Raw genomic sequence first — 12,627 nt, 5'->3', positions numbered from 1 at the left:
ATGCTTTTAAATGTCACCATAGAGGCTTTCATCAGGTTTGAGTTTCGTTAACTTAAAAATTAAAAAAGTTAAAAATCTCATTGTTACCAAACGTCCTAGTTTGACTAGAGTCTGAGTGCTGTGAATGGAAACTAAGAAGGAAAGAAAGAAAGAAAGAAAGAAAGAAAGAAAGAAAGAAAGAAAGAAAGAACGAACGAAAGAACGAATGGGTTGAATTCTCAGAAAACTGACAGATAAGCAGCTAAAAATACCTCCACTGAGTCTGTCATGCCATGTAGGCTGAGACACGTGGGCAGTGAATTCATATCTGCACAAATGTATGGAAGGTGACAGAAACTTCAGGTTAACTGCCGAAAACAAGAAACTGTGTGACTGCATCTGACAGGCTGTGCAGGAAGTCTTTCTGAGAAATGACACAGAGTACATCTCATGTGAAAAACCTTTATTATAGAGAATAAAGATTCATCCTAAAGCATTATATAAACAGACAACATCATTTGGCTGCAAATTACTCACATGGTTTTAACACTATAGTAACTTTAATATGTTCAGAATGTGATGCGCTGAATTAAGCGTTCAAAGCAAATGCATTCATCCTTTTTATTCACAGAAAGCGGGACATTCTGCTGGTTTGTGCAGCTCCGCTGTCAGTCGTTCTGTTTTCCAGGTGACCGCTGTGCAGCAGAGAGAGAAAGACACGTTTAGTGATTTATTAAAAACAGTTCAACTCTTCTGCTCCTCTCAGATTGGCCCCTTTGTGTAAACATGATGGCATTTTTACATGTCCGCCTCTCGTCTGAGCTGCTTGATCTTTGTATAAACATCGGCCCTAGCCCGAGGAATTTTTTCTGTCGCCAAGTGCTTGCTCAGGGTGTTCAGTCTCTATAAATAATATTATAAGGAGTATGATCCTGCTCCGAATGGAAATGATGATGATATGATTTGGCTCTCTATATATAAAACTGAATTGCAATTGAATTAGTGCACAGAGAGAGGGACAGGTTAAATGCAGGTTTTGCAACTATGCACAAAACAATAATTAATAACCCACAAAACACTGCGAATGAATGAGAGATTCAGATCATTTCAGATCAGTGATGATGCTCAAAATCAAAAGAGGTAAATACATTTGGTATATAAGTCACGGGTTGGTGATAATGGTGGTTATGTTTTGTCTGTGTGTGGTTATGTTTTGGGATTTGGAAAGCATTCTGGTAAGGTTTGGATAGATTGGGACAAGTTGTGTCTCATACTTAAAATTTTGCTGTATTAAACACAATCTTTCTCTAACCTGAGTCAAATGCCGCGAGTACCGAAGTATAACCACAAAAAGTGAATCCATTGTAGCTAATATGAGTTTTGTCTCTGAAGATTTTACTGGGATGTTGAGTATCACAACACAGTATAACAATTTGTGACTTGCTTGGCACTTTAATTAACAACATTTAATTAACAACATTTCAACTGTACTGATATAAAACTAAATCCAGGCTGCATTACATTACCCCAAAAACCTTACGTATATGTGTACTATATGAAGCTCATTAATGATAATTATTTAAGGTTTCATTGACACCCCATAGAAGATCCTTCTTATCTTGTACCATCCCATACTTTGACTGCCATTCTCTTGCATGAACATTTTGAACCCTAACCCCAATTGCAAGATTTCCACAGCAATGACTAACGCAGTATAAACGTAATATAAACGTAGTACGATCATGTTGGACGAACCTGAAGCCACCACACCAGAAACACCACAAAGACTCCGTAGATGCTGCTCTTGATGATCAGAACAGCGTAGGACAGTTTGGCGTTGTTTGTGATCCTCAGATACTTGTCTGCAAAAAAAAAAAAAGCAACATGTTCGTGAACGATTGAATATTCGGTTGATGCTTGGAGCTTGGAGTTTAGGTTCACAAAAAAACTATATTTACCTCTGTTGACTCGATCTGAAAGAAAAAAGAAAAAGTTTTTTTTGGTCAGTGTGACTGTGGGTGTCATTGTATTACAAGATTTGCTCATTCTGAGGCCGTACCGTCGACACCTATGATCCAATCCGAACATTGCACCGTTCCATTCCCTCTGAAGAATTCGACGGCGCAGGTGAAATTCGCGCCTTCCGTAAGCCACTCTCTGAGCCCGACCGTCAGCCGACTGGTGATGTTGTAGTGCTGCCCTGCCTTCTGGGCAGTGTTGTCGGTCGCTACACCATCTGTGACTTTTACTCCGTCAATCAGCCAGAACACATTCACATGGTCCGGGTAGAAACCATAGACCAAACACACCAAGGTCTTCTTCTTGTATGTCTTGCCTTTTCTTTCACACTCTTTTTTTGAAGGTTTCAACACTTTCACCTTGGGCAGGGTGACAGTGTGGTTTGAATCTGGGGGGACAAAGGAAACAAATCATCAGACACGTCTGATAAAGCTGCTGACTTTGGTGCCAAGAGTTAAATAAGATGATAGATACCAGTACCGTGTCTGTACACTAGAACCAGCACTCAGTGAACTTATTTTATCATAAATACCTGAAATAAACACTAACCGTTCAAAATTAAATCAACCTCAACCTTAGTTTGATATGTATAAAAATGGAAGACTATTTCACCATAGGAACCAATTATAAATGCAACCAGCAGAGACAACTGCAGTATTTGTATAATTAAACAACAATTAACAGTAAAACATGTTGACACAATTAATGAGCTTTAGAGGTGTTGGTAGGTTGTTTCCAGTCTTTATGCTAAGATAAGCTAACTGGCTCCAGTAACAATTTTATGACACAGAAATACTGTAAGTGCGGTATCACAACAAAAAAAGAATAAGCTGCCTTTAAAATTCCTGGAGGTATTGTGACTTTTTAATGGCAGAATTTAGACATGGACAGGGAGGATTTTTCATCACGCTAAACAAAAAAATACCCGAAACAAACGCCATTGCTCATTAAACACAGAACCATCATTCAGTTTCTTTGGATCTTTTGTCTTACCAAGAACTGTTAGCCTGGTTCCGTCTCTGAAATATACGTAGTGGACTACAACACCCAACTCACACACAATAAACTCCACAATGGCTGAACAAAACACAAATTTATCTAATTTTCTTCCTGTATAGGCTTTTTTTTTCTATAGGTTAAGTCGCTTTATTTAACTTTCATGTTATTTATTAAGTCCTCTAACTTCATGGCTTCAACTAACAAGTCCTTCAACTAACAAACTACAAAGTTACACAGCAACACATCTCAAATGCAAACTAATTGCAAAGACATTTTTACTTTTTTTTTTATTTTATTTTTTTACAAAAAAACAAAACCTCTTACTCAAAAATGTAACTTCAGAGATGAATTATTCATTATGTGTAACGTTATTTTCTTACCTAACACCGTCAGTTTGGTTCCGCCACCAAAGTAAGCAGGCTCATAGTTGGTCACAGTGACTCATGACTGCAGTAAAAAGTTTCAGCACTAACAGCTGTGAGCTGACTTTTTTTTTCTCTTCTTCACCCAAAAAACATTTAAAAAGTGTCTCAAAAATCATCTACCATGATAAACATGCACATTTACTTTCAATCCAACAATTTTAGAAGAATTTGATTGCTTTATATTTTAATTTTTTTTTAGCTTTAAGACTGTCCCAGTCCCGAAGCATGCCTCTGACAGTAAACTCACAGAGCTGATAAGAAGTCACACTGAGAGCAATAATCTGGGCATACAGCCAGATCTTTTATAACAGTCACAGTTTGCTGGAGAACAGGCCAGGCCTGAAACCAAACTAACTTGTGTCATAACTTATTTTATTTTTTAAAAGAAGAACACTACATACTTTACTGTATAAATAAAATAACATAAAAGCCTAAAAGAGGTCACATATTTTTTTATTCTCACACATAAATGAGCTGTGAAAGATGCTCAGTTTAATTTGCCGTTACACATTCTCTTACCTAATATGGTCAGTTTAGTTCCAGGTCCAAAGAAAACCTCGGCGAAGGAGCACAGAGCTCTCCGACTGTGACAAAAACTCAACTCTGTGGCCCTCTTATTTTTTTCTATTTATCTGACTTTGTCACACTTTGACATTAGGCGTAATGTGCTGAAGTTCACAGTGAATCAAGTCACTCTCTGCTACAGATTATATTTTACACACAAACATAAGATACTGAATTATTTTATGGCATTTTCAAGAGCAATTAGTGCGTGAAGCTTCACTTACAAAGTGTCTGTCAGACTTTAAAGTGTCTTTACAGCCGATTAAACATAACAATTTATAATATCTTAAATAAACTAAACGTTGATTTCTTACCTAAAACAGTTAATCTGGTTCCTCCACCAAATATAGGCTCATAACTCATGCCGACACAGTGCGACTGAACAGTGCATAAATTAGCCTAAGGTGCAGTTCATGCATTTTGCCTTTCATAGACAGTACGTGTAGCTCCATGGGTAAATTTGTGAGTAGAAAATCTGTTTTCCTTACCAAGAACAGTCAGTTTGGTGCCCAGGCCGAAATAGGCTTCGTAATTGGCACAGTGCACTCGCTTGATATCAAAAAGCACTGAGCTGGATGAGGACCATAAACACCCGACTATGCAAGGGTTCTAAACAACTCCAGTCACTGAAGAACCAGAGGCTGGTTCAGTTATTCAATCCCCATGAGCCTGCACTCATCTAAAACTATCAATTTCGTTCCAGGTCCGAAGTACGCTTCATTGAGATTGTTATAGTGTAAATTGAACTAAAGCGGTCACTTTGGTTTGGTTTCAAGGGTAGGATCAGTGCAGGTCAACATCTTCCAGAGTTAGTTTTTCCTTCACTGTCAAACAATCTAAACATTTTTCATGATGAATTGAAGTTATGAGAGCTCTGACTTACCCAGAACAGTGACTTTAGTTCCTTTTCCAAAGAAAGCTTCAGCTCCAGTGTCACACTGACTTCATCCTTTAGCAAAAAGTCAGAAAACTTCCCATAACTGACACCTGGAAACAGGCTCACAATCCACGATCATACTAAAGTTTCAGCATTGAAAATTGGCTTCACAACATCTATGTCTGCTGCTTTGTTTTAAAATGGCAACTGGATGAAACCCAAATGCTGTGAATTCTCATTTAATTTTAATTAATTCCAAGTTTCCCGACTAAAATTTAGTTTTCCTGCGATGTCAGAATAGTCAGGCGGCTTGCAGCTTTTCAGAATTTCAATGTTTCTCTCTGCGCCAAGTGTCACAGGTAACTTGTAGCTCTCCACAATAGGCATCTTGAATGGAGGAGGTTTTTGTACAGCGGCTCTATTGAATTGTATCACCGTGGCCCCCCTGTCCCCACATTGAAAAAGCGTCAGACAAAAACCTGTCTTCACTTCGTTCGTCTTGTCTTGCCTTCCCCCACCCGAGCTTTCCATATCTCAGCCTCCATCTCTCAGTTTGGGAGAGCAGCTGTGCAGCTCGGTCTGACTGACGGCTGAGGTGAGCTCCATGTAGCCTGACTGACTGCTGCTATTTCTGTGACAGCTAAGAAAAGATCCAAGAAGGAAAAGAAAATGTGTTTCTATGTACAGAAGCTGCACAGGAAGTGACATCGTCACTGGTCACACCTCTTTAAGCCACCCAGTTGTGAGTGATATAACCTTCTCTCAGTCACTGCAACCATGACAGTTTCATCTGTGAAGAGATCAAGCTATTTCACTGGACACGTTTGACATCGACTGTAGAAGGAAAGTCAGGCGATAACAAAAGTCATTAGGGTTCATCCTCTGGTGAATAGGAATGACTGTACACGATTTCATGGCACTCCATCCAGTCGTTGTTGAGATTTCAGTCAGGAGCCACAGCCTCTCTGTTAGCAAGAAAAACATCAAAGGCTACACCAAACGCATTTTCCCAAAGATGCTTTCTGTCACTTTTAGGTACTTCTTTTTGTGTTGATGTAGTAAAGTGGTTTCACATAAATACAGTTGAGCCCTGTTTGGAATTGAGTCGGCATTGAGGTGTCAGCATTGTGACCTGTAGGGGTCACTTAGACTTTTAATCTTCTCTGCAGCAATAAGACTTAAAAAGACACTGTATAGACTTCTATGTATTAAAGCTATGTATGTGACATATTGCTGAAGTGGATTGACTACAAACCTGCAACACTGGCTACGTGGCACGAAGTTGTTTCTGATATGATAACTATGGAATATCTTACATACAGGAACATGTAGGTCTAAGTGAATGAGTGATGTAGTCTTTAAGATTTGGGCTTGAAGAGTCCTTGAAATATATTGGTAGCAGACTGGCAGATGTTGTGTTGAAAGCTTTGGTGGTGTTATTAATGCTATACTGTACAATCTTTCATGGACAAATTCTTCTTCCACTTCAGTGGAAGGTCAGACCATCGACGTGGACTCATATTTAAACTCTAGGAATATCTATAATATCTACACATCAGCGTTGGTTTAAATGTGTAATGCCAAATTAACCCTGCAGAGGTCAGTGTCTGATCAACTCTGAAACTTGTTCTATCCTTCACTATAAAACAAAACATAACCTGAACAGGTAGCAAAAAGAATTAAAGAATAGAACAAAACTAAATGTAATAATGAAAGCATTTGTGCATGGAGAGCTGTAGGCCGAATAGAAGAAGTAACTATTATTTACTTTGTTGTAGCACCTGTGTACTTATCTAACAGATCAGCTTTGTGGTTCTGCAGAAATATCTGTAAAAACTGAGAAAGAAGAAGTTTTGTGACTTCACAGCTGATAATCAACAAGTTTTCCTGCATAAGTGAAGCAAAAATGTCCAAACAACATCAAAATGAAAGCTCTGAGCATAATCTATGCTTTAGGTCTAACAGCAGATTAGAATGATATAATGTAGATGGAAGCCAAATTACACAGATTATCCGAGGGTTAATGGCTGCCTTCATTTTTGGATTAACCTCTTTTAAAGCAATGACACACGCTATGCTAAAATCTCTAACAAATTATTCTGCATGATGAGGTAATAGGAGGGGTCGGGTAAACTGGAAGTATCTATTTTAGTAACCCTTTTTTTGGACAGTCCTACAGATACAAGCACACAAATACAAATTACAGGGCTGACCACAAAGTTCAAGGACCTTGGATCAAACACCACACTGCTCAGTTAGATCCTTAGCTTCCTTAAAGGCAGACTTGTTGTGGTGAGGGTGGGTGGACACACCTCATCCACCCTTGTCATTAACATCGGAACACCCCAGGGCAATGCCTATCTGAAGGAAAGAGAGAACCTGACACACAACAACCTCTCCCCTGAGCGTCAGCCAGACTAAAGAGATGACGGTGAACTCTGGGAGGAAGCAGGAGAAGAACTATGCCCCGTCAATATCAATGGATCTTGTTGGACAGAGTGGACAGGTACCTTGGTGTCCACATCACCGAAGGCCTGAACTGGACGCTGTGGTGAAAAAGTCAAGTCAGAGACTGTTTCACCTCAGACACTAGAAATTCCAGGTGTCCGCTAAAATACTGAAGCATTTTTACTCCTGCACCATCGAGAACATCTGAAGAAGACCACATGGCATAACATGGTGCTGGGCCTCAATTTGGTATCAATATCAATATGTAGTATACTCTGCACACTTTGTACTTCCTGGCAGGGTAGTCTTGTCTTAATTTGAGTATGGCTGTTGTGTACTTACTGGTAATGATGATCACTGACTAACATTTTACTGCCTTTTTCCTCTTTGGAAAATTTATAATGGTGCAGAACACTAACGCCACTATTTGACTGCTAAAATATCAATATTAAACATATGTACAACTTACACTTGTAGACTGGAGTATCCATCATAGCCGCTTCCAGCAGCTTCCTCAGCCGCCATTATCACAATGCTGGTGGTCCCTTCCCTTCAGTTAAGACTGCAGCCAAGTCAGATTAAGTTCTCAACTCAGTTTTGACCAAATGCATCATTCATATTCTGTACGGTTTGTCACTGAAGGGCAGAACTGTTCTTAAATATTTACTAAGTTGTTTACATTATTTACTTATTTGTATTAATTTAATTATAATTAGCATGTCTGTATGCAGTATATGTGTGTACTTGTACTGTATGTATGTATGTACATGTTTTGAGTCATGTTACTATTCCCTGTACAGGGAAATGTTGAGCACAGAATGTATTGGGGTGGGTACATGATTGGTTATACTCATATCATATCATATCATATCATATCATATCATATCATATCATATCATATACAACAGTAATCTAAAAGGTAAAACTTTTTTTTTTTTTACTGATCCATCTTCCGTTTTATTAAATCATAAAACATTATTATAATTGATGAGACAAAAGAGAGAACGTTTACCAAATCTGTTAGTGATCATGTCACAATATTTAGCACTACATATATGAAGCTGTGCAAAATTCAAAATCTCAAAATGTATAACATTTTTGATAAGTTTATACATAATACAGACTATACATGTATTACACATTTTAGGGGTACGTTGCCTTATTTTTAAAAACATTTTTTTATCATGTAGAGAAGTGTATAGCGATCAAATACCACAATCTTTGATGGCTAGTGTCTGGATTAGTTGTATTTTCAGTTCTTTACAGTTGAGCCAATAAATAAAGATACAGTTACATCTAAAGTTCAGTAATGCTGAAGTTAGTGTTCACTAACAGTTAAAGTATTAGAGAGATATTCTTCTGATACAGTACATCTCAACACATTTCGTTCCTTGATTGCTTTTTATGTTGAATTTAACTGTAATTTGAATCTAGTGAATTTATTGTCTGAGCAGGTAACATGAGGTTGAAGATGTCGTTGAGAATTTTGTGTTTCTTTGTATGATGCACACGTTAAAAGAAACACTGCTGAATCTCCAGCCTCAACCTGATGGATGTGCAGAGAGGAGTTCATTACCACCGGCCGTGACATGGTGTACTTTGCAGGAGCCTCAGAGGTCCATATGCCTTCATTAATGGAAAATACTAACAGCTGCTTTTCCCCACTGCCCGTGTTTCTGTACCAAGACATCCTTCTAGTTCACACTGCAGCGTTACAGATGTGTCTCCTACTCAGCTGAATGCGAATGGAGGCTGGTGTATTTTAACACAGCAGGAGAAACCTAAAAAACACAGAAGAAGACACAAATTAATAACTTTTATGTGAATATGAAAAACCAAAACTTGTTGAAGTGTTCTTACTGCAAAGAGCAGAAGTGACAGGACCTTCATGTTCAATAATTTCACCTTTGAATGTTTTCTCTACACACTCCACCCACAGTTCACACACAGGACAGCTACAGTCTGCTATTGGCCACCCTAAGGTGCACTATACCATCCACATCTAAGTTTATACTCATGTACATAAAGTAAACTACTACATAAATTATCTTTATTTGAGCATCCTTTGCACTCTGCACCATTGTCTTGCTGTCTACAAATGTTATATGTCAATAAAGGTGATTTGACAGATAAACAGAGAGAGATAGAGATACACAGATGCACAGCGGCAGCAAGTCATTAATTAACTATAAACTGTAATGAGATATGGTAGCTATAATGACAGTAATAATATATGTAGTGGATGTCATGCAGGACCACAGCAGCCACGATCCACGAGAACCTGCTGGACGAGAGAGCACAGTAACATCATTGATCTGTACATAATGACTTAAGTTGGACTGCTAAAAAGCAGAGAGGTAGAAGCTGACTGGAGTGTATTTACATTGACCACTTGTTGCTGCAGAGAGCACCAATTTCCACTGCAGGTCATGGACCCTTAATTTATTCATCTATTCATTATCTATTGCCGCTTATCTTCATCAGGGTCAAAGTGGGGGTTGGAGCCTATCGCAGCAGACGTAGGGTCCTTTCTGACTTCGGGTGCATAAGTCGCCAGCTGATCACAGAGCACATAGAGATGAGATTAGATAAGATAAGATAGACTTTAATGATCCCACACCGGGGAAATTCACTTGTCACAGTAGCTCATATACACAAGGCTGATAATAAATGATTCACAAGTGAGAAATATACAGAGGAAAGTCTCATGAAGTCATGCTGCTGTTAAAGAGTGTGACAGCTGTTGAATGAAGGACCTGTGGTAGATCTCCTTCGTACATGGTGGGAGTAGCAGTCTGTTGCTGAAGGAGCTGTCTCATGCAGGAGGTGAGAGGAGTAGTTCATGATGAATGTCAGCTTTGCTAACATCCTAAAACAAACAACCATTCACAGTCACATACACACCTACGGCCAATTTAGAGTCACCAATCAACCTGTTAAGTGGATGGGAGGGAGCCAGAGTACCCAGAGAGATCCCATGCAGACACTGGGAGAACAGTGGGAGGCCCCAGCTAAGGTTCAAACCAGCTGTGAGGAGACAGTGCTGACCACTGCATCGGATATCAATTTAGCTCTGTCTTTATTTATAACATGTTTGCCTTTACTTTTAACGTATATTTTTATTCCATTGTAACTGTTGCTGCTGTATTTTATCCTTATCTGGATGTTTAGACGCTATCATAAATTTAAATTTTGTGCTGGAAATTCCAGTAAGGGATGAACAAATAAGCAAAGTTACTCAAAAACTGTCTTTGTCTTTGAACAAAATGAGATTAAAAAGACAATATGGAGTGTAATATGTAAGAACATCTTTACAAAGAATACTACTCGGAGAATATTGCGTTACAATTATTTTAGTTGAAAGGTCAGAGGTCCTCACACACACAAAGTGGTTCGAAGTCTGACAGTGACAGACAGAAAGTATCTCAGCTTTATTCAGTTCCTGCCCGTGGCATGACGAGGAGGAAGTTCAATAATAAAATGTTAATAAATGTTAATGTTAAAAAATAAAATCCACAAAAAAGTGCATGGAGCACATGGAATAATAAAGAAAGTTTAAGAACCAGTGCGTAGGAACCAAAGAACAATGCAGCAAGATTAAAAAAACTAAACAATAAATTAAGAAAAATTCCTTTCTTTATATTAAAAATGTGGCAGTTTTCTTTCACTTTAAAATATTTAATATAACTTTAAATTAGATGACAGATCAGAGTGTGTTTTGAGTGTTTTGAGCCTGAGAACTGCAGTGACGTGGAGACAGGGTTTTGGTACGTCAGTGACATGAGAGCACATCACTGTGGTCTGCCAGCGCAGAAATACACAGCTGAGTGTGACAGGTTGACGCTGTGAATGATCAGAGCTCCGCTCACTCTGCTTTCCCTCGAGATCTCAATCTGATCCACGAACTGCTCCTCGTAGTTGGGATTAGTGGTATCGTAGCTGAATCCCATCAGGCTCAGCTGTCCATTCTGTCTTTGCTGGTACCAGAGCATCACATACAGCTCGTTGTCATTGTGACTACATTTAATTTCTACCCTGTCCGTCACATTGGCTATTTTGGGCAGAGACTGCTGAAACTCCACACTCTTGGCTCGATCTGTGGAAGAAGAGATTCAAAATATGGTTGTTACATTCATAACATGTCAAAGAAACGTCCATAATATTACCTTATAACATAACATCATTCATTTTAGAAATGATTTAACTTTAAAAAAACGTTACATGGAAGCAAGAGGAGAAGAAAAAGTCCAATCACAGCTGGAGACATCTTAGCAGTGACATGTACTGCTGTCATTTGGAGGAAGGTATCTTGAGAGTGACTCCCACATTGTTTAATCTGCACATGCTCAGTTGTGACAACTGAAGGATGAACACTGAGGGGGGTTTTTGTACAGGGGCAACATTAAACCACTTCAATGTGCACTTGCAGCACAGAAATACACAGCTGAGTGTACGGGGCTCGCTCTGCGGATGATCAGAGCTCCTTTTAATGTGCTTTCTCTCTTTAGCTCAAACTCCTCTTCAAACTGGCCCTCGTAGGATTGGGTGCCTCCCCCGTATCCAAACCCGATGAGGATTATGGACTGACTGTGTGACTCTCTTTGCTGGTACCACAGCATTACTGGACGACTTGTGTCATCGTGGCTGCAGCTGATGGTGACTGTGGTGTTCTCCTCCACTATCTGAGGAGGACTTTGATGGACACCATCCACCTGACCTGTGGACAGTTTGGATGAAACTGTTAATGTCAAACAGATGAGGAGAAATGGTTTGCATTTAATATGTTAGACATGTCAAACCTTACTCGGAAAGCAGATGAAGAGAAGAACAAATGCACACATGGATGAAGACATTGTCGAGCACTGCTTTGTGAGTGAATGAGGGCATGGGTTCTTTTACTGGGGAGGTGCTAATTCAACACCACATGCCTCTGAGAAAACCTCTACCTCCACCTGTTGGCTGAAACTAATCTGTGGTGGATTCATTCTCCATTCTTTATGATAATTAGTAAAACATCAGACTTGAGGTTGTTCTTTCTGACACGAGGATGACTGATTAGACAGGAACAAGCAGTGGTTCTTGGTGCCTTGCTGATAGATAGTACATTTACATGTCAGTATCTCTTGTTTTTAATCAGTCATTATATGGAACATAAGAAACCTGGTTATTCAATCTGTATGTTTATAATAGAATGTACATTACACAATTAAAGCAACACTGTGTAACTTTTCTACCATAAACATTTTAAAGGTCCAGTGTGTAGGATTTAGTTGCATCTAGTGGTGTAATCGTTGCATTGCAATCTCCTCACATCAC

The 12,627-nt window shown here is 39.0% G+C and overlaps 1 protein-coding gene across 1 annotated transcript; it reads right to left on the bottom strand.

Moving 5' to 3' along the window:
* Window positions 1-427: 427 nt before the first annotated feature.
* Window positions 428-12,208, bottom strand: LOC104932216 (uncharacterized). The gene is made up of 9 exons (XM_027284988.1): window positions 12,116-12,208; window positions 11,735-12,028; window positions 11,181-11,407; window positions 5,304-5,488; window positions 4,475-4,521; window positions 2,039-2,386; window positions 1,938-1,952; window positions 1,735-1,841; window positions 428-674 (listed from the first exon to the last, which is right to left on the bottom strand). Exons 1-9 carry the CDS (start codon window positions 12,162-12,164, stop codon window positions 648-650), a joined length of 1,299 nt encoding a protein of 432 aa, XP_027140789.1. The 5' UTR covers window positions 12,165-12,208; the 3' UTR covers window positions 428-647.
* Window positions 12,209-12,627: the final 419 nt, after the last annotated feature.

The sequence above is a fragment of the Larimichthys crocea genome, chromosome XII (assembly GCF_000972845.2).
Source record: "Larimichthys crocea isolate SSNF chromosome XII, L_crocea_2.0, whole genome shotgun sequence".
Lineage (NCBI taxonomy): Eukaryota > Metazoa > Chordata > Actinopteri > Sciaenidae > Larimichthys > Larimichthys crocea.
Note: the sequence above shows the minus strand (reverse complement) of the source record. Positions and strands in the feature narration are given on the sequence as shown.